We start from the raw sequence: 23,267 nt of genomic DNA, 5'->3' as shown, positions 1-23,267 counted from the left end.
TGAATCTGTGTGATAGAGCATGTGTTCACATAAACTATACATCATACACAGCAGCGGTAATGCTTCCCATAAAATGTAGCAGCGTGCACATGTCTCCCAAGCAGAAAATGCAGCATGAATGCAGAAAACAGGAAACAGTCAGATAGGTGCCTTCGATCTTATTTTCTTTTGTGCATTTGTTAACCTGTGTCTAAGACCACCTTTGTTATGGTTTAATCATTTCGCCACACCAGTGAACACACCAGCTCTCCTGAAAGAGCTCAAAATAAGGCAATGCACCATTCCCCCACCCCTCCTTCAACCCATTTTTCTCTCTCCCTTTCTGATATGCTGTGTATGAGTACCAGAGGTCATAAGCTTTGGACATGGCAAAGGCCCCAGCTGGGCTGATGTGCTGACTGTAGGGATATGGGGCTTGACTTTGGGGCAATGCGAAAGATCCGGGCCTGTCTTGTTTGTCTGTCTGTCCGTCTCACTGGCTACACTATAATGAGATTGCAGGGCTCTGTAAGGCGGATTTACTGGAGCACAACTCCCCCTAGGGCCTTTTCATAGAAATTGGTTCCTCCATATTTCACCCCTGCCTCACATTCTCTCCCTCACACTCTTTGTCAGATGTGTCTATCTTTCCTCCTCACACACTCTTGCTCCCACTTTAGTTAATTCTGATATGCTTCTTTCCTTTCTTTCTGAGGGTAAAGATTGAAACCAGCCACAAAGCATGAAGCTCAGCCAAAGGGAGCTATGAAAAGATGACACAATCGAGGAGAAAGAGGGATGAGGGATGTGGCCTGGGATGTGGCACCAATACCATATCACTAGCCCTCTCCACATTTAACTCCCCTTCAAGTTGGCAACACTCATTTAGATGGCCTCTCTCAAGTCCATGTGGATTCTCATGAAAACACAAGAACTCATACACACAACTGTGACCAAGAATGTTCTGTTGGCTGGAACTTATATGGTTCAGTTTTTTTTTACTCTAGGTCACCTTGCTGCAAATTGAAACCCAAGGTCATACAGCCAAACTAAATTTTTATAGTGTGTGTGTGCAAAGTTGCCACAGAAGTGAATTCTGTAGTTTCGCATAGTTAATATTTACGCATATGATGAGGTCTTGTATTCTGATCAGACCAGCTGTGCACACGGTGAATGAGGCCAATCCAAATGTGAGCTCAAACTCACATCAAGGCAAGCTTATTTTGGAAGCACTATGTCATTCATTCCACAGCACAAAACCCCCTGTGCAAGACCATAAATGAGGGGAAAAGTGGGAAGCAGGGAGCATATACTGAGCAATTCACCCCTCTGACGTGTCTGTAATCTCTTTCTGGTTAAAACAAACACAGTTTTCTTTCTGTCAGAGGCAAGGAACATTTTTTCAGTTAAAATACATACAATTTATGGCTCTCAAAACCTCATGTCAACTCAAAAGTCAGTGGAAAGTCAAATACAACAGTTAGCTTTCTTCAGTCTCCCTGATCTTATCTATCTTTCATGTAAAGTCTTCCATATACAGGGTTTACAGTTTAAACATTGAGCAGTTAAGACTGAGGTGAGAGGTGAGAAAGGAAGCAGGGACCTCTTATCAGACCAGCTGCGCAGTGGTGAGTTCAGCTTTGGGCTGTTAATGAGCTGGAGGGAACTGATTACCGAGGCCTTGCCTTAAAAGCTTCAGGCACAGGCCTCCCAGCAGACCCCTGTACCACCAGTAACCATTAACACGCACCATTAGATTTAACCAGTTGGGCACGCAAACATGGTCTAAGTATTATCTCTCTGAAGTGTTCTTTATACACCAAAGCCCTCTCTCCCTTTTCTGACATTCAAAACCTTTATCAATGGGGAACCCACAAGACAAATGAACCTGCAAATGCCGCATTAAAAAGTCATAAAAGGGAATACCTTCAGGGCGCAGGAGCTCCTCAGTGAGAAGAGGTGGCCCTTATTTTTCTGCTGACTAATGGTTTGAACTGGTGAGAGCAGGTGGGCCAGCGTAGCAGAAGGAGCTCAGTAATTCATGGCACAGAAGCACTCAGCCAACAGCAAAGTACTTTCTCTGTCCAACTTGTGTGCCAACCAGAAACTTTGAACTTGATTGACAGAGAGCACCCTGGAGCTTGGATTTAAAACTCATAACTCACAATGTAGAGACAGAAGTTAAGACAAAAGTTGAAGAACTGCTGAAACCCATTAGATGAAGTCATATGTATGGATGAAGTTCTTTTGGGGAGAAGGGGTTTCTGCAAGATGACTATTTTCCTCTGAGTCCTGCATCAGCACTGACTCATTGGTTTCACAGTGCAGAGCTGACATTTACAGCGGCCCAAAGATCACATCTAGGGCAGGGTGTTGGCTCCTTTGAGAGTGGACCGATGGACATGTGGACAGGCGCCCAGTGTGCACTGGCCTCCTGTTGAACATTTGACAGCTTGTGATTGTGTCTGCCACTCATAAAGGCATTCTGTCAGTTAGCATCTCTGGGCTGAGTGTCTCCATTGCATACATAGACCTGTCAGTGTACTGTACATGGTTTTTGTCCACTACATATCCACATTTAGTTCCTGAGAACCTGATAAGAAGCATGCTAATAACAAAAAAGTAACAATTTTATATTTACACTGTCTGCACATTTCACTTCCAACAAGAATTCGCCAAGCAGCATGACTTTTATTTTCCACGCTCAGAGTTCCCCTGAGCTGTCGGCTCTTTCAGCAATTAAATTTAGTAGAGCCAAAAATATATATATCACAATTGAGTGTGTAAGCTCAGTAGAGCTCTGCAGCATTGTACTGTCTCTCTACCAGGTGGAGGGAGTCAAATATCTCACTAATGCACCACAAGTTCCAGACTCAAACAATCACACAGACATACACCGTCCATAGTTTCAGCTTCCAGCAAACCCTTGTGACGCCTTTGGCTAATTCTACTCAAGCCCACAGGGCTGTCCAGTATCCTCCAATAAATTAATCTTGCTGTTCTTGGGTCAGACTTGCCAGTCTGGACGGCTCCCATCATTGCTTGCTCGTGCACACCGTCATAATTATTATTACTCATTCTTACCCAAGTTTTTAACTGAAAATACAATGGGAGTTTGTTGATTCCATGCCACATTTGCAACAGTTGCAATAGTTGTCGATAGACGTATGGTTGAATTTAAAAACTGTTTAAAACTTTATATTCGTTGTTAATAGGACAGCGGCCGTGAGCTGGCTGTAAATCAGACCACAACTCCCCAAAACTGTTGCTGTTAATAAGATTCTATGAACACAACAATCAACTTATACTTCCCTTGGACCTTCAATGCCAAACTTTATTCCCTGTAAACAGAAAATCTATTCTGTTTCTCTTCAGTGTCCTAGCTTGATAAACAGTATCTCAACATGAGTAAGAATGGGATTCAAAGTCATATCTTTGGTTTTCTGCAGCAATTTTCTCTATCCGCTTGGGTTTGCTGCCTATCTGCAGAATCTGTCTCATCTCGTGCTTAGATCAAGCTGTCGCCCCTGTATCAGTACCTGTTTCTTCATCTCCCTGTCTCTCCTCTCCCTCAGTTCTATTCAGCCTGCTGTCAGTGGGTGCCCAGACAGAGATGAAGAAGGTTGTTGGGGACAATGCCACCTTACCATGCCACCACCAGTTCCCGTCATCCAGCCCTCTTGACATTGAGTGGCTCCTCCAGAAACCGAATTCTAAACAGAAAGTGGTAAGATTCCCTTTACTACATGCTTTAAGCCTGTCTTTGAAACATAATTACTGGATCTATTGTTCAGTTTCTGGGTTGTGTTTTTATTTTTTTTTGTCTCCTTCTGTCTTGGGGTGATAATGATTGATTTCCTACAGGATCCATAATAGTTACAGTAGCACTTCAAGGTTTTGATATACTTGACAGAAGAACAATCATGCAGGAGAATGTTCTTCAGGTTAATTAATATTTGTAATCTTGGGACCTTTTAAGTTCTTTTTAACACATAAACACCAAAACAACCAAACATTTCACCGTTTCTAAGTTTTCAGCCCTTATAATTCTCAAGTGACTGTTTGCTTGGAAGCTTAATTAGCGCTGCGACCAGAAATAGCAAACAGAAGCTATTGCCAACTTGTAGAAGGCACAGCATTGCTACAGTGTTTCTCCCTAAAACAGTCTTAGGAAAGACTTGAGGTTTGCTTCATATTTTGTGACCCACCAGTTTACCAAGACACAGATGTTGCAGCAGAATTGAAACCATGTGTCTACACTAAAGGCATAGCCTAGCACCAGAAGAGTGCTGGGCATTGCGCCAGTGGTAGCATGGCTGAACCGCATTACCACAGTGTCCACATCCATCTTGTGGTACACACTGGCCTGAAAAGAAGATTTTCCACCACGTTAATCTTATTCAGCCAGCTGGAAACTGGACTTTCTTTACAGACTCAGCTGAGAAGAATGGCAGTATTCTCTGTGCTTCGGTGTTATATTCCCAAAATTCACATTTTTCCAGTGGTTACTCGTGGTGTTGCAACCATAAAGTATTCAACTGCAAACACGTGTGGGTTTTACTTTTTTTCTATTTTCAAAGCATAGAGTTGTCACATTTGCAAAATCTCTGCAGCAACTACAAATAAAGTATTTGTGAGTCTGTTGGCTGTGCAGAAACCCATAAGAAAGGCTGTCAGAGGAAATCAATACTGTCCATGTGTAATGGGCACACCACACAGAAGCAGAATACTAGAAAAATCTATGCTCATATGCCTGCTGAGGTATTTCATACAAGCAAGTAGACATTATCTGTCTATATCCAGTATATCCACACACCTATTTGAGGAAACTTTGAAAATTATTTAAACTTGTTGCTAATTTTTTTCTGATTCTTATTAAGAGCCATGTTATGGCATAATAAGAATCCATCACTGATTTAGAAATAGCTCATTTTAACATTAATTGCTGTGAAAGAAAAGGTGATTATTTTGTCAGAAAAGCTTAATCCCAACAAGATAAATAATGTAACACGTTCTGAGATGTTGGCAAATCAACACAAATTAAATGTAGTTCATTTAAACTTCATCATATCTTCAAGTCCCGCAACTGCAACGTTTTTAAAGACTTTGAATTGTTGGCTTTCTACCCCTAAATAGAAGATTGTACCTTATGACAGAGCATAAAGTCTCACTCATTTTCATAAGGGGAAAATGAGACTTCTTGTCTTTCTTCATTATTGCAGTATTGTGTTTGTTGCCGGAAATAGAATTGTAATGCTATGAAAAAAAAGAAAGAATAGTTAAGTGCGGAGTGGAAATAGAGGGCCAGGAATGAAAAAAAACAGGGAAAACGAGGGTCTTCTGCTTTGATGATTTTGAGCACATTGTGATGAATATTTAAAGGGAAGATAACATCGAAGGCGCCATTAATTAAAATCAAATGTCTGAAAATTTGATTAGGAAAGAGACTTTGCCTGTAGCTCAATGAATAAATCATTCTTTTGTTCAGCTGGAAGGTCGTTTTTTGAAGGAAAGAATATCTTGTCAACATTTAGCCCCTTTTAGCAAATGGACTGGCAGCATGTGATGAGGGGATAGAGGGTCTATGGACAGGGCATTAAATGGGCAGTCACAAATTTACCAAAATGAATCTATGATTCTGCGAGATGAAAATTAAAAACTCACCCTGTGGTGCACTGTGCTAATCTTAAAACACAATTATTCAAAATAGTTTGTGTTACCACAGCAACAGCTGTATTAGACATTAAGTTTCCATCCTTAAAGCTGAATTTAAACAAATAACTAGAACAGCAGTGTCGCATTAGTTAGGACTTACTGCATGTTGCTGACTCTATGCATAATTGCTGCCTTTCCAGCACATCATTTTTAGCATATTTTATAGGTATTTATTACTGGGAGGAATTCTTTTCACACGCTGAGCTGAAAATAATTCATCAGACTTAAATGACAGCCAGTGTTCTGTATTTCCTTCATTGTCTATGATAATTTACAATTGTGCTGCCTGAAAAAGTGCTACACATGCATACGCACAGGGGATTGTAGTCATTTTTGGTTTTAATCTGTGAAGCTGTGATTCACAAAATAATAATTAGAATAATAATTAGGCTAATGATTTTTAGTTTGGCTATCGGCCCAGTTCTGCTGTCTGTTGTTCACAATGTCATTTAGCTTTTTTATATATTTAGAAAAACACTTTTGTTTATGTGTACAAAGAAGCTGATGCTCTAATCTTTAATTGGTGGTATTAAGGTGTGTTGGAAAAAGTACTCTTGGGAACTCCTGAACCCGAGGGATCTGTAACACATGCATGGGACAAGGATGGACTGGCAGACTGGGGTGGTTGAAAAGGGTGACAGAGAGTCAGCCCAGCCTCACCAGAAATTGTAAAATAATAATGTTTGTCTGTATATCCAATAGATCCATCCACCCATTTTCTATACCGTCAATCCGTTAATCGGGTAGCGGGTGGGCTATGCCAGCAGTCATCGGGCGAAAGGCAGGGTACACCAGGTCGCCAGTCCATCACAGGGCCACACATAGAGACAAATGAGACAAACAACCATGCACGCTCACACTCACTCCTAAGGACAATTTAGAGTCACCAATTAACCTAACATGCATGTTTTTGGACGGTGGGAGGAAGCCAGAGAACCTGGAGAGAACCCACGCATACACAGGGAGAACATGCAAACTCCACACAGAAAGGCCCCAGGCGGGGACCGAACCCGGAGCCCTCTTGCTGTGAGGCGACGGTGCTAACCACCACAAGCCCTTATCCAATAGATCTTTGTTCCAAAATCCAGGCCTATAGTTGCACGATGAAATTCTTTAAGACAGTTATTTCGTGCCATCACTTTATGTGACAGAAAGCTCAACCAATGACTACTAAATTTTGTAGTCAGTGACAATGTGTATTTTCTAACCCTAATCATTTGTTTATTCGCTTTGTCTTTCTTAGGTTATTTAACATAGTTTACCTAACTATGATGTGTTCTTCTGTGTTTTGACCACATTCAAGAGGGAGTGATTGTTCCTGCATCATACCAGTAGTAGTTCTCCACCTAACTGTACACACAGCCTCCTCTTCACTATTTACCCCGCAACTGCAGGGTCATCTGAGTTTTTTCTCATCACCAAAATTGCTTTCATTTTTAAATATTTTAACAACTACATGCAAACTGAGAACATGTATCTTAGTTTAGATGTAGATACCCTCGTGGGCTTTTCATCTCACTTTTCATACTCCCTGTAAACTCCGAAACAGTAAATTTATCTTATTGGTATGTGATTTAATAAGATTTTGAGACCGATAAAAGCTGAAAAGATCCCTGCTGGGTTTTTTTTTTCATATTTTTCGAGTTAGTGCGACTCAACTCAAAAAGCGACAAAAAAAATCAAATTCCTTCTCTTCCAGTTGTACGAGTGGTTGATAGATGTTTCGAGCATCACATGCAAGACTATAAGACTAAACCAGAGTATAAGCAGTTGTGTAATGCATACACACATGCTAATGTAGTTCTGTACATCAGTATCAAGAATGGGGGGGTACTCTTGTCTGTTTGTGTGCTAAGAGAATTCCAGTTTTCATTTTGTGCACACAGAATGATCACATCAAAACATTTTGAAAGGCAACAACCAGCTGTGAAACTCCAACTTCAACTGGCTCACCAACCATGTCATTTGATCACTTAGTAATGGCCATTTGCGTTGCTATAAACCTCTTGATATAAACTATAATTTGTAGTCTCCCCAGTAAACCCTAACCATCCCTTCTTTTCTGATGAGCGTATCCATCATTTTTTCTGTTTTAAAAAAGCAGGGAAACGTAATATGAGCATATACCATAGCCTTAGTTTTTTATATTTTATTAATCCTTCAAACATAATAGGACAGAAATGCTCTATTTTCAGTTTTTGCTCAATAAACAAACCACCTCATTTTAACTGCAAACTTTACCATAACAGCCTTTGGTCATTTTCCTAATCCTCCTTAAATTCTTTGCACTCATCAACACTTCCAGTAAATCTTTATCATGCTCATAAATGTGTATGTGGAGTACACCCAGACATAACTGGGGGCAAAAAAACGCAGTCATGTGTTGTTGTCTACACTCACATATCAGTGAGTAATAAATGTCCAAGTCTCATAAAAGCAGCAGAATTGTGCCCAGAGGCAGAAACTTTAAAAATATCCCTACTTTGTTTAGGAGCCAGGGCCACGTCACGTTGCCCTCTAGCTTTGGAGCAGTAATGTAGGTCTGTTTGCATTCGTGGTGTGTTCACTTAGGAGCTAGTTTGTGTGTGTGAAAGTCTGGGTGCATGCGTGTGTAAGTGGTCAGTTGTCACCTGTGATCCCAGCAGGTGCCCCTGTTTCTTAGGCACTGATGTGCTGTGGCACCGGCATTTAGCAGTCCCCATCTGCAGGCTCTCACTTGCCCTGAGTAATAGGCCACTGTGACAGCTGTGTTTGTTTGTGTTTGTGTACATGGATGGAGGGAGGGAGCGAAAGAGAGATACATAGACACTCTAGGATAGTACAAACTTAACAAAGATGGAAACAAGGAGGAAATTAAAGCTCTCAGATTTACAGTTGTTACATACCTACAAAGTATATGTTGGTAATTGTATATATGTATATATGTATATATAGATGAGTAAACAGTTATAACAGAGTCAGTACAGATAAAATACCAACATGCAAGCACTCATTGCAGTCATAATACAGTGACATATAAAAGCTCCCCAGTCAAAGTCTCCTCGAGCAGATGATAATCTCTCAATCCGAAATGCGTACAGTTAAAAGCTAAAGGTTTCAGCATTTTAAGCAATAGTAGTGGATTATTTTTCATTTGTACAATTTCGGAACGAACAAAAGGAAAAAAATAAACATTTAAGATTTGAGTACCTCCAGAGACTTGAGTCATCGGCTCTTAATTAGCTTGTCGGGGTTAAGTCGTTTGGTAAGACCGGTTCAATTCAAATTTCAGGGCTTTATAAACACTTGGACTCCTCCAACACAGTCCCACCAAACCAGGCACAGACCCCTATACGTGGCTGCCTGAGAGTGAGGTGAAATGGCAATTAACTGGAAAGGTGGAGGTCAAGTTTCTTCAGGACTGAAGGAAAAGTTGCAGGGAGCTGCTTTTAGAAATCGCCTGAAAAGCAAATCAAAAACCACTTTGACTGCAGAAGACCTTCATGGAAGATTTATCAGACTCTGGAGTGGTGATGCACTTTTATGCGATGCAGGGACACCTGCATGAATGTGGATGTCAAAGGAGAATAATCAGAAAAAAAGCTGTTCTCATGTCCTCACCATAAAATTCAACCTCAGAAGTTTGCGAATGAACATCTAAACAAGCCTGAATGTGAAAAATGCTTGCAATGAACAGAGGAAGTCTTCTACAGCAGGCGTTATCCTAAAACATCTATCGACAGGTAGAGGTTTTGCCATTAATCCGAAAGATTATACATGACTATACATCAAAGGGAAGTGCAGGAAGAGGGATTCAGGATGTTTTTTACCTTTCGTCAGTCGCAGGTGGTTAGGGTGGAAAATACATACAGCTTTGCATCACATGCATACCAACAGGCAGTGGAAAATGTCACCATCTCATAATTACTGCACCTCCACTGTTGCACAACTATGTTTTGGAAATGTGGACATAATAACTATTACATGTTCTTGTGAGACTGGGCTGCCTGGCAAGATGTAAATTGGGCCAAGTGAAATATTGAATTGTTTGAAAATAGTCCACGAAGTCTGATACTCTGCACTAACAACACATCAGTGTCACTGAGGGTACTTTAATCTTTTATTGGCAAAGGAAAAAAACTTTTTTTTTCGCTTCTTTTTGCGGTCAGTTTGACGGCTCCATTTGTGCAATAAGGAGATAATGATGCTCACAGATAATCAGCTAAACAGTCTGGACAGTAGTGTTCCAGCAAATGCATTCATTAGCAAAATAATATTTCCCCAGTGTTAATTATAAAGTAATTGTTAACATTGTTACTCATACTGTAAAGCCTGAGATTCTTCAACATGCGGCCGGTGAGGGACTCTGTGGATGGGCCTCAGCCGTGAATCATTAGAGTTATGTAATTTGAAAAGTTATTGGCAGACTACCAGTCAAACATATCAGGGGTATTAATGTTGAGACATAGAAATTAAGTTGAGCAAACGCACTGTGAAGTGATAAGAAATTCTTATTTTTGGAGAATTGCTTGCATTCATATAACGAATACTAGAATCCCAAGCTGCTGAAATGTGAATAAGATTCCCAAGAAGAAATTAAAGGATCGTTTAAGAAGGAAAAGCAGTAGGACCTCTGAGATTTGATCTAGCCCTTGTATTAGGCATTAGAAGCTTGTCTCACACGACTGTTTGATATCTCTAACTCGGTGTTGAGCACACATGAAACAGTCTTTGGAGAAATCTCTGATTATCTTTTTTCCACGTTTCCTACAGATTATTACCTTCTTCGGCGGCCAGGTATACACCGAGGCTACGGGCAGCGAGGCCAGCCGTCTGTCCTTCGCTGGGGAGTACCTGGGTGGAGACGCCTCCCTGCTGATCAGTGACCTCCTGCTGACCGACTCCGGGGAGTACTACTGTAAAGTTAAGACTGGGGGAAAGTACCACTGGAGCCAGGTCAACCTCATTGTGCTGGGTGAGTATTTTCAGACACACTATAACACACACGCATACACTTGGGTGCTCGTGAGTGTCCGCGCACATGCCATCAGGTTATGAAGAAACCCATCATTACAAGTAAAACACACACGCATGAAAAATAATAATAATAACCTTACACACATACATATGCAGACCTAATCAAAAGATCATTAGCCTGGCACATTTCCTCCGTCATGCTGACTGATCTAATGATTCAATTTGATTCAGACGGTGTGATTTGATTTTGCTTATGCTGTTTGGGTTCGTCTGGATTGGTTTGTTGATGAGGTGAGACCAGAAACATGCAAGTGGGTTTGGAAGGGCACAGAAGTGATTGATGAAGTGAGCAGAATAGCAAATATCAAGTTAGATAACAGGTGGGGTTTCTCTGGGTTAGATGTTCATTGTGTAGTCATATCTATTAGTCGAAAACGTCATTAAAAAAGTATATTATAATCAATGCAGCCAAAAATTAGCTGCCAGAGATCTAATTCGCACCAGTCAGACAAAAAAAGCCTGTTTTGTTTCACCCTCAAAAGCCACAACAAAGTCATTGTGTACTTCATCTCGGTCCTTTTTTTTCCCCATTAGTCTAATAAAGCAGATGGCTATAAATGGCTCAATGCTAATATAGCATGTGTCTCTGCCTCGTATCAAAAATAGCTTTATAACTTTGAAGGACAGTCTGAGAAAGAGGAACAGCTACACAGCCAGACAGAGTCCAGTGGGAGGAGCATGATCGTTCTTAATGTCAGAGAGGGGGGCGATTTATTAAAACCTCATGGGAGATTAGTTCAACCAGCAGTTATTGGTTTTCTAATGGAACAGTCTGTTAATCCTCTTGCTCTCACTCTCATCTCACTTCCATAAAGACATTGCAGTAAGTTAGAGCCTCGATCTTTTGCAAATTGCCTTCAGCTTTGCTGTGACACTTTCGATTTTGAGAGGGACAGACATTTGCATTTTTCACTCGCTCTCCACACTAAGATAATAGCTTGGCAGCTGAGCTGGTTGTTGGCTTGGCATGAGACACTGAATGCGAGTGGATTCATTTTTGTGGGTGCCAGAGGTTGTGCGTGTTACATTGTGTGTAAGCCTGCACATTCATCCCTAGGTGTGGATTTGCATGTGCAGATTTCTGACTTTATCCGTGCACATGTTGTATTTATGTCTATGGGCAACGACATTGTTGGTGTTTGTGTTTGCTATACTGAATTACCCTCCATTTAGGCCTTACTGACCCCAACAGAACTGTGAGATGCACAGATGAAGCACCAGTGCTCCTCGATCAGCTGCTGTTATTACAGTTCATACGGAGTGGACGAGCAGAAGTCTGAGTTACTTATGCAGTAACTTTGCACACAAGCAGCAAAAATGAACATGTGGGAGGCAACGCTGCTAATATGACAGCGGGACAAGAATACAAAACGGATACACAAATTTAGTTCACCGCTCATCTATAAATATGTCACTTGAGAAGAAGAAAACTGTGCTCTATTTTCTTTTTATAGCATATAGCAGTGCCTCTAAGTAAGTGTCTGAGCAGAGCAGCTATAAAAACATCAGTAGGCTTCAGCTCTACTGTACTCTGCCTCCAGCTGTGAGAAATGATAACAAAACCTTTGACCTGTGGAGAACATGTTACAACAAGCATTCATAGCCTGCTTTGGGGTCATACTGAACCCGTTGTCACATTAGAAATACTGTTTGCTAAAATGAAGGGGAACACATTTACTCTAAGTATAAAAGTATAAAAGGCTCTTTTGATAACTATATCCACTATTTATCAGTGTATTCTATACCTTTATACTTTCTTTATAGTGTACTTTTATCAATATGATACAATAAGTAAAAAGCACCACTGAATGGCTTAAATTTCAACGTAGAACTATGATTTGTAGGTACATTTCGATGTGATAAAGAATTATTTTTCTTACTACTCTGACATGTTTGGATTAATCTCTTTCTTATGTGTTCTCACAGTCAAGCCATCCAAGCCAAGATGCTGGATGGATGGCAAACTCCTAGAGGGTAGTGATGTCAAGCTGAGTTGTAAATCCAGCGACGGTTCAGACCCCATTAGCTACAAGTGGGAGCGAGTGCTGGACAAAGGCAAGAGTCTGGGCAAGCTGCCAAACCTGGCACTGATAGGTAAGAAAAAATAATTGACAATTCGCTGACGTGCTGATTCATCATTCAAGCCCTCTGCAGAGAAATGCTGTGAAGATTCATTTCTATCATTTTTTTAAACTGAATTAACCTCATTTGTCCAAGAAACGGTTTTGCTGAGCGCACCACCTTTCTCTCACCTTCTCCCATCTTCACGTTCATACATTCTGCAAACCCTGACCCTAAATCGGCCAAGCCGAACCACATTTTCCTGCAGCTGCTCCGTGAGCTGTTTCGCCGGTATAAATAAAAATTACAACCCTTGGCTCAAGGGTGTTTGGATGAGTTCACTCTTTTCTGTTTAATCCCATGATTCTGCGTGCCTCTAACATGTTTAGACTACAGTGTTTCTCTTCACATTTGAGCAATAAGCCCAGGACCAAATAATGTCTTCTGGATGTATGTATGCACATAGATATATTTATATATATTCATTCATATATATATATATATATATATATCTTATATGTTGGGTTTTTTTTTCCCCAGAAAATCAAACAGAACATAAATGTTATTCTGAAGTAAATAATACTTGCATGTATGAAGACAGAATGAGTACTATCTGGGTTTGAGTGCAAAGTGGAGGACATCGAACGTAACCCACTGAAATGGGTTTTGGCCTCTGCTCTATACCAAAAAGGAAGAAAAGTCCAGGGCTACTCCCTGGGGCACACTTCACTCCCACTATGTGGATTATGGCATGTCTCTTGGATCATAAACAAGCAAATCTGCCTCTAAATAGTAACACAGTCGGTTTATAGCAGAAATGTTAATAGTAGGGCAGTTATCCCTACTGTGTATTCTTTAAACTGGCAGAAATCACCCAAGGGTGCCGCCATCCCTGTCTCAGTTTTCCCTCCAGTGTTCCAATGGCATCCATGATGGCATGAGTCCAGACAAAAAAAACCTTCAAATTCATGGCATCCACCAAACAACACCTGTTCAGTCTAATTAGTTTGCATTGGATGATAACACACTGCGTCAGCACCCATTATTTATGGGTCTTGTGAAAGGTAATATCACATGGTTGTCAGTGATGGAGATGACTTAATACGCCATGGGGCTGTGCAGCTTCATCGCTCTGTCAGATGCGCTCCTGCTACTCTCCTCAAATCCCCCTCAGAGTGATGGGCGTCACTCTGAAATAAACCCTCCATCAATGTCTCTGTCACCCCGTCTAGTTTTTTCCCCTTTTTTTGCTGTAATACCTTTTTTTCGATGTCTTTTACAGTCATTGTTAAGAAAAACACAATCTGCATTTATTCACCAGATCTCAAAAACCCAGAGATCGTGACCCTGAGGAATCTTACCATGGACAGCACAGGTGTCTACAGGTGCACAGCAAGCAATGATGTGGGAGAGGAAAACTGCACCATTGAGGTCACAATGCAGCGTGAGTTTGGGGAGAGAAGGGGGACATGACCTCGCAGTATTCACCTCACACCAAATGGCAACACTGATTGATGGTTATTGTTTCAAACTACAGCTGCCTTTCCCTCTACACCCCCTCACCCTCTTCATCCTTCAGCCTGTGCTTCAACACTCGACTGCAGTAAACTGAAAGCAGTGGCTGCTGGTAACCAGCCCTGCTCCAAATGCCATGCTTCACTGTCACACTAATACATTCCCTGAGAATCCCAGGACAGGGTCATGTGTGGGGAAAACAACAGCTCTAGCAGCTCAGCAGAAACAGTTTTCCAGCCCTGGTGTTAAATTGAATGTGGATACTGTGAAGAAGTAAGGATCGAGTGCTTCTCAAGTAAATGGGCATGTAGAAATAGGAATTTATTGATTTAAAACCAAGAGTGAAAACTGTGAGTATAACTTCTCACGAGACAGTATGTGAATCCTTCTCTCATTCCTTCTTCTTTTCTTATCCTCAGATGTGAGGGATGTGGGGATGGTAGCAGGTGCAGTTGTGGGAATATCCCTCGGTGTCCTCAAAGTCATATTAATCATCTGGCTCGTCTTCCGGAAGAAAGAGAAGAAGAAGTATGAGGAGGAGGAGACCCCAAACGAAATCAGGTTCAGTTAGATCATTTTCTTTTCTCTTGCTTTCACCATTTTCTTACTTCTTACTTTTTCACTATGTGCTATGTCTGTCACTCTTAGGTGCTGTTCCCAAACAGTTTGTGTTTTCAGATGAGCTCAAAATTTGCTGAAATGACTTAGAATCCAAAGCATGATTATTGTTTCATATTTTACCTAAAGCCAATTTGCATGTTGAAAAAAAAGAGACAAAACTCCCGTTTGGTTCATTCTTTAGATATGCTCTCACAATAAAAACCAGCTCAATGTTAAAGTCTAGGGTGGAAACTTTGGGATATTTTACATCATAACAACTAAGCCCAGAAATAATGACTGTTTGGCAAACAGTACGACTCATTTAAAGTGCAAGAAAATACAGATCTTACCGGTATGATCATATACTTGTATAAGATCATATGTAGAATTGTACATGGGGGATCTGTACCACTACACCTCCCCACCCCATACATTTCAATTTTGTAATAAAGTTATACAGGCCATTATATAATAAGAAAGCTTTTATCATAAATGATGCTCAGTAACTGTATGCAGTTGTTATCACTAAATGTTGGATCAAATATCTCAATATAAATCTGTGTGTGAGCAAGTCTAAGCTGTTTGATTGATGTTACAGATAATTGCTTCTATACATAAGCACATATAAAAGGAAAATGAAATTTGCTCAGGTGGAAATGTCCAGACTTTTGGATATTGGCTCTACTTGCCCTTTTGATTGGGTCTGAATTATTGATAGGGAAAATAATCACTGAGCATTAACGCTACAACCATCAACCTGGGAAATTTGTGGCATTAATATAAAAGTGCCTATTTTTGCCAGCAACAGCCTCAGACTCTCACTTACTTTATGGGAGTTACATTGCAGCTATTTTCTTGTTGCCAGCTGTAGTGCTGTATCTTAATATTGGACCAATTCTAAAATATTTTTATCCCTACAAACAATTTTGACCCAAACATAATGGGAGAAAAAGGACATTCCACATCTAAATTGGTACATCCACTCCTTCAGCCTTCTTCTGAAGGAAGGTCATTCAGCATTCGGTGTCGCTGCAGTTCCACATATATGTAGCACACGTTTGCTTTGACGGAATGAGCTGGAGTATTGATGTCACTTGTGCGTTAACCTTTGTGTGTAGCCAGTAAATCACAGGTTCAGCTGAAACAGTTGTAAACCTTGACTAAACAAGCCAAATGCTAACTGACACAGCGACAGCCCCATTATGTCCAGATGTACTCACCGTGTACCTGTTGTCCTTACACGCATGTTTTTGAATATGCATGAGATCACATCACTTTAAAACTTGGATGAATGGGTGATCTTTTAATGATGGGGGATCTTGTGAACGCTGCAGCATTTATGTTTATTTACTCAATCATTTATTCATTCTATTTTTTTGCGACAGGCTGCAGTTGTGTCGGTGCATATTTACTGCTGTAGCAATGAATAATGCAGTGTGTCTGAAGGATGGCTTTAAGTAAATAATGGAGACGCTATTAAGTATTTTCTGTTTTCACACAATGCTATCAGCCTTAGCCGTCCCCCTAATGTGCTGATCCAGAACTCTTGGGTATACAGTAGATATAGCTTCAGCAACTGCTGTTTTTTTTTTTTTCTTGCAAGAGTTATGGAACCTTTTTATGTGTGCCTGAGAGGATAGCATGTAGCGGCAGGGCACACATGAGAGGTTTCTATTTCTCGCTTTCTGTAAAGATCCTGTGTAATTCAAATAACAAATCAAGTAAACATCAGAGCATAATTGACCACAGTTTTGGTGTTTTAATGCTACTGTCTGTCATTCCCTTTTAAGTTGTGGATGCCCTTTGGGTTCTATTACTTGGGAGCTCTTTTGGAAAGTTTTCTCCCATCACTGAAAAAACCGAAGCAAAAGTAGAATTAGAAAGGAAAGTCCCCCCCCCCCCCAACAATTGTGTCTGGGGAACTAGTGATTTCAGCAGATTTCATTATTCCATGCAAATGTGCTTCACAAAACTCAGAGGCTGGGGGGTATCTCATGAATTACATGAGGCACCAACCTAATACAAGTCCCTTGTGTTGCAAGCCTTAGAATAGTATGAAGGAATGGCACAGTGGTGTTCTGTTTTGCAATTCATTTTGCATGGATCTATTGTGAGAGGCACTTTTGATATAGAATAAATGTTGTTATGTTTCCTTGCTTTGTTTCCAACCACAGGGAGGACGCTGAGGCACCCAAGGCCAAGCTAGTAAAGCCCAACTCTCTGTCCTCATCTCGCTCCGGAAGCTCGCGCTCTGGCGCCTCCTCCACCCAATCCATGGTGCACAACAGCGCCCAGCGTGGTCATCGCCCTCGCCCACCTGCTGTAGCTGCTCTCAAGGAAAATGGACAGCCTCCAGGCTTCCCCCAGTCCCCCCCAGCCTACACCGCAGTGGTGCCCCCCAAGACCCCTGAGCCCCCTGCCACTCCCAAATACAACTCCAGGAACACGTCCGGGCCCACACCCCCAACTCTAATGGTCCCTGCCCAGACCAAGGCCTTTCAGACTGTGTAGGACTGAAAGTCAACTCTTTCCTGCAGCCATGTGAATCTCCCACCCCTTCCCAAGCCCCCTTTGACCCCTCCCAAAGACTGAAACTCTTCCATAAACAAAGAAATGCAACTAGTTAAAAGGATGTAATTAAAAGAATCAATACTATAAATCCAAAAGTACTTTTAATGAATGCATACTTAAAAAGGGAAAATAAGACATGCTTGCCCCCTACTGAATTGCATAAAAACAACAAAACAAAAGAGAAAGCAGATACCTGAGATGCAGCAATGTTTGTGCCTCATGGCTGAAGGCAGAACTTATTTTCTGAGTTCCTTCTTTTAACGTTGGAAGGCACAGAGAAGCACCATGTGCACTGAGGTGGAAGATGCCCCCTAGTAGAGCTTTTATTTATTCATCAAATCAAAGGGTTAGCCAGGCAGTAAAGAGAATAAATAAGAAAAACAGTTTGGGCTGGATAATAAACTAAATCTAACTCAATAAAGTCGTACCTCTGTTTACCATTGCTTAAACAAGATGAATACGAGCACGGTAGACACGAGGTGCAAGAAAGTGCAATGACTGCCACAGATATTTATTTTTATTCTTTAATTGGAGGACAGGAGGTGACGCCTGAGATTCATGTCGCTCTGCACCTCCGTTTGGCTGCTTGCTTTGAAACCACAAAACGCTTTGCCTCTCATGGGCTGGGGCGACTGTGCCCATCCATGTGGACAGACACAGCGCGCGGCATGTGCATCATCTGCCTCAGTGCTCTCGGTCTTTTGTGCTCTCACAAGGAACCCAACAGAAACCACAGTGGTCCTGAGACTGACTCAGCAGGCTCACAAACAGCTCATCTGCTCTACCAATCAGCAGGGGAAACTTCAGGTACAAGGATGTAGCACTGACAACGAAGTCAAATCAATGGAGTTGTTCCCCTCCCTTTCACGTCCTGTCTACATCAATGGACCTCCTTTTCTGGTACCAAATATCCTCCATAAATAATTAACTAGTATTTATTAGGCCTATAGCGATACTTTAGATATAGAGCTAAGCATCTATTAGACCAGCTGGACTTTCCTTTCTTTTGTCTCTGTTCTCCTGTGTCTCTTCTCCCTGAGCAGGTTGTAAAGAGTGACAGACAGCCATGTGTCCAATCATCCATATAAAGAAGTGCCACCAATCCCCTGGATGGGTTATTATTGTTACTTTTTTAAACTTTTGTTTGCCTGCTACATTTCTGAACTGAAGCCAAAATCTGTCACCATGAATGTGTGATGTACAAAGATGGTGGATTCCATAACTTTCAGCCTCCTTTAAGGTACTGAATCAAGCTAAGGCACAAAGAATTGACCGTGACATTCAATTTTACAAGACTATGTCTGAATGAGGGGAAACAAGGAGTATGTTTCCCGAGAATTTAGTCATTTAGGGTATGTATGCCATCATTGTCAATACTCTCCTTGGATCCATAATGGTGTTGTGGCACTTGATTGCTGTCTCGCCAAATCACTTGCTTGCTCAATGGTCGAGCCGTGTTATAAGCCAGTACCCCTTTTTGGTCGTATCCTCACACAAAACCCATTGCAGTTTGATTGAAAGTAGCTGAAAAAAGGGCAAGTAGCCTATCTAGTGTGCCTTTGCAGTCCCTCTTCCCTTTGATGGTTTTGTTCTTTGTCCTTCTCTTCAGCACACCAGTGGTTAAGTCTCAGTTCACATACAGCTCCGAGGGTCAACAGCAGGAACTGAGAGGTACCACTTCACAAACTTGCTCTAGTAATAACAGATTTGGGCAAGGGAGCCCCGAGCAGAGTGAATGGCAAGAAAGCAATCCCATGCCACAGGACAATGTACTGTACATTATGTAATCAGTCTTGTTTTATATTGTACATACAGATAGATATATGCACACAATGTCATTTGATTTAATGATAAGGGTATGTGAGGGGAGAGCCCCCCCTTATAAAAAAGGTCAAGTGAGAAACCCAAAGTGAATTTAAACCATGTGTTGTGTTTTTGTTTTTTTCGTATATCTATGTACACGTGCTGTGTTCCACATAACATGCCCATTGGGATGTCATGTATAATATTTTCATCTTGATTTTAAACAATTTGCATGATTGAGGGTGTAGAGAGAAAAAAAAGAGATTGAATATCATCACAACTTCTGGGCAGAATCCCACGACAGGGGATGGTTTTCACTTTTCCCCAGTGAGAAGTATTGCCTTTGTTTTTAGTGACCCTTAACTTTGTTCAAATTTCTCCATGAACTACCCTTCGCTCAGAGCCAAACTATGTTTCAAACTGATGTCAGACATGAGAATATAATCGGTTGTGCAGTATGAGTTGTCAAACCCCCTTAAGCTTTTGGATAAGACACAGACAGGTGATAAATTAAAGGGAAAAGCTGAGCATATTACAGAGCACTGTCTAGGTCACAGAGAGCAGAAGAGGCCCGTGGACCATATTAATCCATCCCGCAATGTCCTCAAATGAAAACAAAACAGCCCAAAAAAATTGAGATGAAGCAACACTTTCTTAACTCAGTTGGTTCTGGCAGGGAGGGCTGTCTACCTTCAGATTTGTCTCAAAAAAGGCCTCAAGCTGTTTCTGCCAATGACAGATTAGCAGAGTCAGCAGCCGTGATAACATAAACAGACGTCGGATGAAAAAAGTAGGACCAGATAAGTTCATTCCCAATGTTGCATTTTCAACCACGAATGGGCACTATTTTGTCTCGAGTTGTTTGATGAAATATGTTTGATATGACAAGAGATCATCCCCATGTTTAAAGAGGACAGCATCAGGAGACACTTTTCAACTAATGCAAACGCCTCAAGCCTCTGTCTTCCAGAATGCTTTTTCAAAGGGTCAAAAATCTTCATATTGTCAACAAGTCTTGGCTACATGTTGTCATTCAAATTTAGCAAAACAGACCAAGGCTTTCTGTGATGGTTCAGTGTTTGATATAACATGATGATATGGACGCTAACATGTTTAGCCCATGTTTTAGAAGCGTTTTTCCAAAACTACACATGTTAAAAGTTTGATCGTTTGATGAAACATTTCTGACCTGATGGGAGTGGTCAATACAAAGAGCCTGAGTAGGATCTGGATGGTTTGATCCGTATGGATCAGTATGTTGTTGGCTCAGCTTGACACTTGTTATGTTTTTTTTATTTTAATTTATCACCTGTCTTTATATCAGATTCTAATATTTTAATTTAGCAACCTAATGATCTTTACTCTGAGGACAAATTTTACAACTGGGGTTCCCCAAATGGTTTGAGGACTGGTAAATTACGTGTACAGTATGATCAACACTTTTTTTTTTCTATAGCTTAGACAAAACATTGTCCCTGTCTCTGGGCCCTTTGTAACGGGGCTCTGGTCTCACCTCACCTATATATCTATAGCATCTGTCTAAAATATACATATGGTTTGCTTTCACTCATGGGATTTTCGCACGTGACTTAACTGTAAGGGAAATTTAGAAAACAATGCCTTTTATACTTAACTAGAAACAGCAGTTCATATTTGATCACAGAGGCTATTATACGTGTGTGTGGGGGAGGGGGGCCATGTTTCTGTGTGCATACTTCCGTGCATGCATGCCTGTGAATGTGCGTGAATGTGTATGTGTGGGTGTGTGCATGTAAGTTCAGTGTAAGCCCTTGGGCCACACCCACGCATTCTGAAGTTAGCCATTCACCGAGTGAGAAGGATCCAGTCAAGCAAAGTAACCTCTATCTAAATTTATAAGACTGCAGACTGAGTTTATTTTAGTTTCCGCTGAGTTTTTTTTATCTATTGAACTTGGCTGCACAGGCAGCAGACATGATTTTGCTTGTGGGGGTGGTGTCTTGAGACAAATAACGTCCATAATTCATAGCTATCGTCAGCTCTGGAGGCCGCTTGTACGCTCTCTCCCTGCTCTTACTGTCTTTAAGCATAGAATGCACTCGGTCCTTGGTGTACTGATGTCATCTCAAGGCACTCACACACCTGCACACACATATTACAAACAGGTGTAATGTGAACATACATACACATCAATAGATGCACATAGTATGTGCAGGTGCACACGAGAACACAGGTATGCACTTAATGTACACGTGCACATGCACATGCACACATACCTCATGAATGCTCAAACTGTTTGCACTAACAAAAGCCCAAACTGCAGTCCTTGTTATTTCTGCTTCTTCTGAATCAATTTGATGGATATGATGTCGAGAAGTATTACGACTGACCGATGCAAACCAGAAAAGAACATCCTTAAAGGACACTGTGCACTGCATCGCCCAGAGGATAGCCACTGTTAACAAAACACACACACTTGCATGAAGACACACTTACACTGAGACAGACAGACACTGCTATGCATCTTAACAATCTGGATAGCATATGTCGAAAGACTTTTTTAATGTGAATCTGCAATCTGAGTGGTACTGGGAATCAGCAGAGGTACAACAGGACTGGTAGTGAGCCAGAGCTTTAGGCTCTTGCTATTGAACCTCCCCACCACCACCACAGATGAAAGTAGCAGTGGAGGTGGAGAATGATATGCTAGTCTTCCAGCTGTTAAATTCCTCCAAGCATTTTGATTTGCTTTCCAGCATCTGCAAGTCTCAGGTGGCAGATTCCCCAGTTTATGAGCCCTCGTGTAGCATCCCGTTTTGTGGCCCGGCAAACTCCTGCTTTTTTGCTTTTTTTCTTTCCGAACGGATGAATTTTAGAGCTCTTTTGTCAGTTCAGTGAGTGGAGTAGGAAAGTCTTAATACACCTCAGAGTGTCAACAGCACCTCCAATATCATCATTTAAAATAGTAACCATCAGCACTATATATTGTCTTGTTATCAGCACTCAGCGGTGCAGTAAAATCATTAAAGACTATCCTGTGTTACATGATAGGAGTATGAATCTCATGTAGCCACAATGTTTTATGTTCTATTAGGCTGTTTTATTTCTTAGTAAAGCTGTTAAGCAGGGCATTTTGTGGTCTGGCCTTGTCTCTCAGTATAAGAGAATGTGATGTATTATTACTTTTAGGAGGGGAAATGGACAGGGCTTAATTCAACCTCTAGAAGGTAGGGAAGACAATGAAAGAGGGCAAAGGTACCTGCATGTCGTAGAGGATTGAGCAGATGAACGGGAATGCTTTGCTTTGATGTAACATAACTGTAATCGGCTAAAAATTAAAATAATAAAAAAATTCAAAAAATCTAAAATTGTAAATATATACACAAAAATTTTATGAAGCTTTATTTTTTGTCTTGTTTTCTTTTTCAAATGTTCATCCATGTACTTTGCACTTTCTTCTGTGCTTTGCGCATCATCATCATCCGGCCTGTGCGGAATCTGTGTGGTTGGCTGTGTCTCTTGACTGCGTTGTTTCGATGTCAGGGGGAGACAGGCTCAGCACGACTTTACTGAAGTGAAATGTAAGACACCTTCATTTACTTTACTCTCATCTGTTTTTCCTGACGTGGCTTCTCTTTGGTTTTGTAAAACAATATAGAATCTTTTCGGTTTGTTCGTTTGATGAAAACAATCCATGTAAATATCACAAGTAAAAAATGTATATTTTTACGACCTCTGAGTTATTACTCTTTCATTTGCAAATAAAATATTCAATGACAACTTAATTGGTCTCGTGACATCTTGATTTAGATTTGGAGACGGGTACCATTAATTTCACTGTGTAGTTATGAGTATTTCTTCATTGGTCACCAGTCGCTTTTCTGCTGACACTGGTTTGCAGGACGTATCTAAGTCAAGTCAATCACATTTTTTACTGTGCTGCACAGAACAGTCTTCCTTTGTGACTCAATTAACTTAACCCAAATTTGACAACTACCAAAAAACAATTCAAACACAGAAGATAAAAT

At 41.0% G+C, this 23,267-nt stretch overlaps 1 protein-coding gene across 2 annotated transcripts in view; it reads left to right on the top strand.

The window, feature by feature from the left end:
- Positions 1–23,019, top strand: part of clmpb (CXADR like membrane protein b) — a 68,171-nt gene extending 45,152 nt beyond the window's left edge. For both annotated transcript variants that reach the window (XM_072392824.1, XM_072392823.1), the window contains 6 exons: positions 3,555–3,706; positions 10,447–10,648; positions 12,637–12,804; positions 14,093–14,215; positions 14,706–14,847; positions 17,061–23,019. In XM_072392824.1, the coding sequence (XP_072248925.1) occupies positions 3,555–3,706; positions 10,447–10,648; positions 12,637–12,804; positions 14,093–14,215; positions 14,706–14,847; positions 17,061–17,397 (1,124 nt within the window). In that variant the 3' untranslated portion in view covers positions 17,398–23,019. The remainder of the gene's footprint in view (positions 1–3,554; positions 3,707–10,446; positions 10,649–12,636; positions 12,805–14,092; positions 14,216–14,705; positions 14,848–17,060) is intronic.
- Positions 23,020–23,267: the final 248 nt, after the last annotated feature.

Source organism: Leuresthes tenuis, unplaced genomic scaffold (assembly GCF_036924035.1).
Source record: "Leuresthes tenuis unplaced genomic scaffold, fLeuTen1.0.hap1 SCAF_9, whole genome shotgun sequence".
Lineage (NCBI taxonomy): Eukaryota > Metazoa > Chordata > Actinopteri > Atheriniformes > Atherinopsidae > Leuresthes > Leuresthes tenuis.
This window is presented reverse-complemented; position numbering and strand designations above follow the sequence as displayed.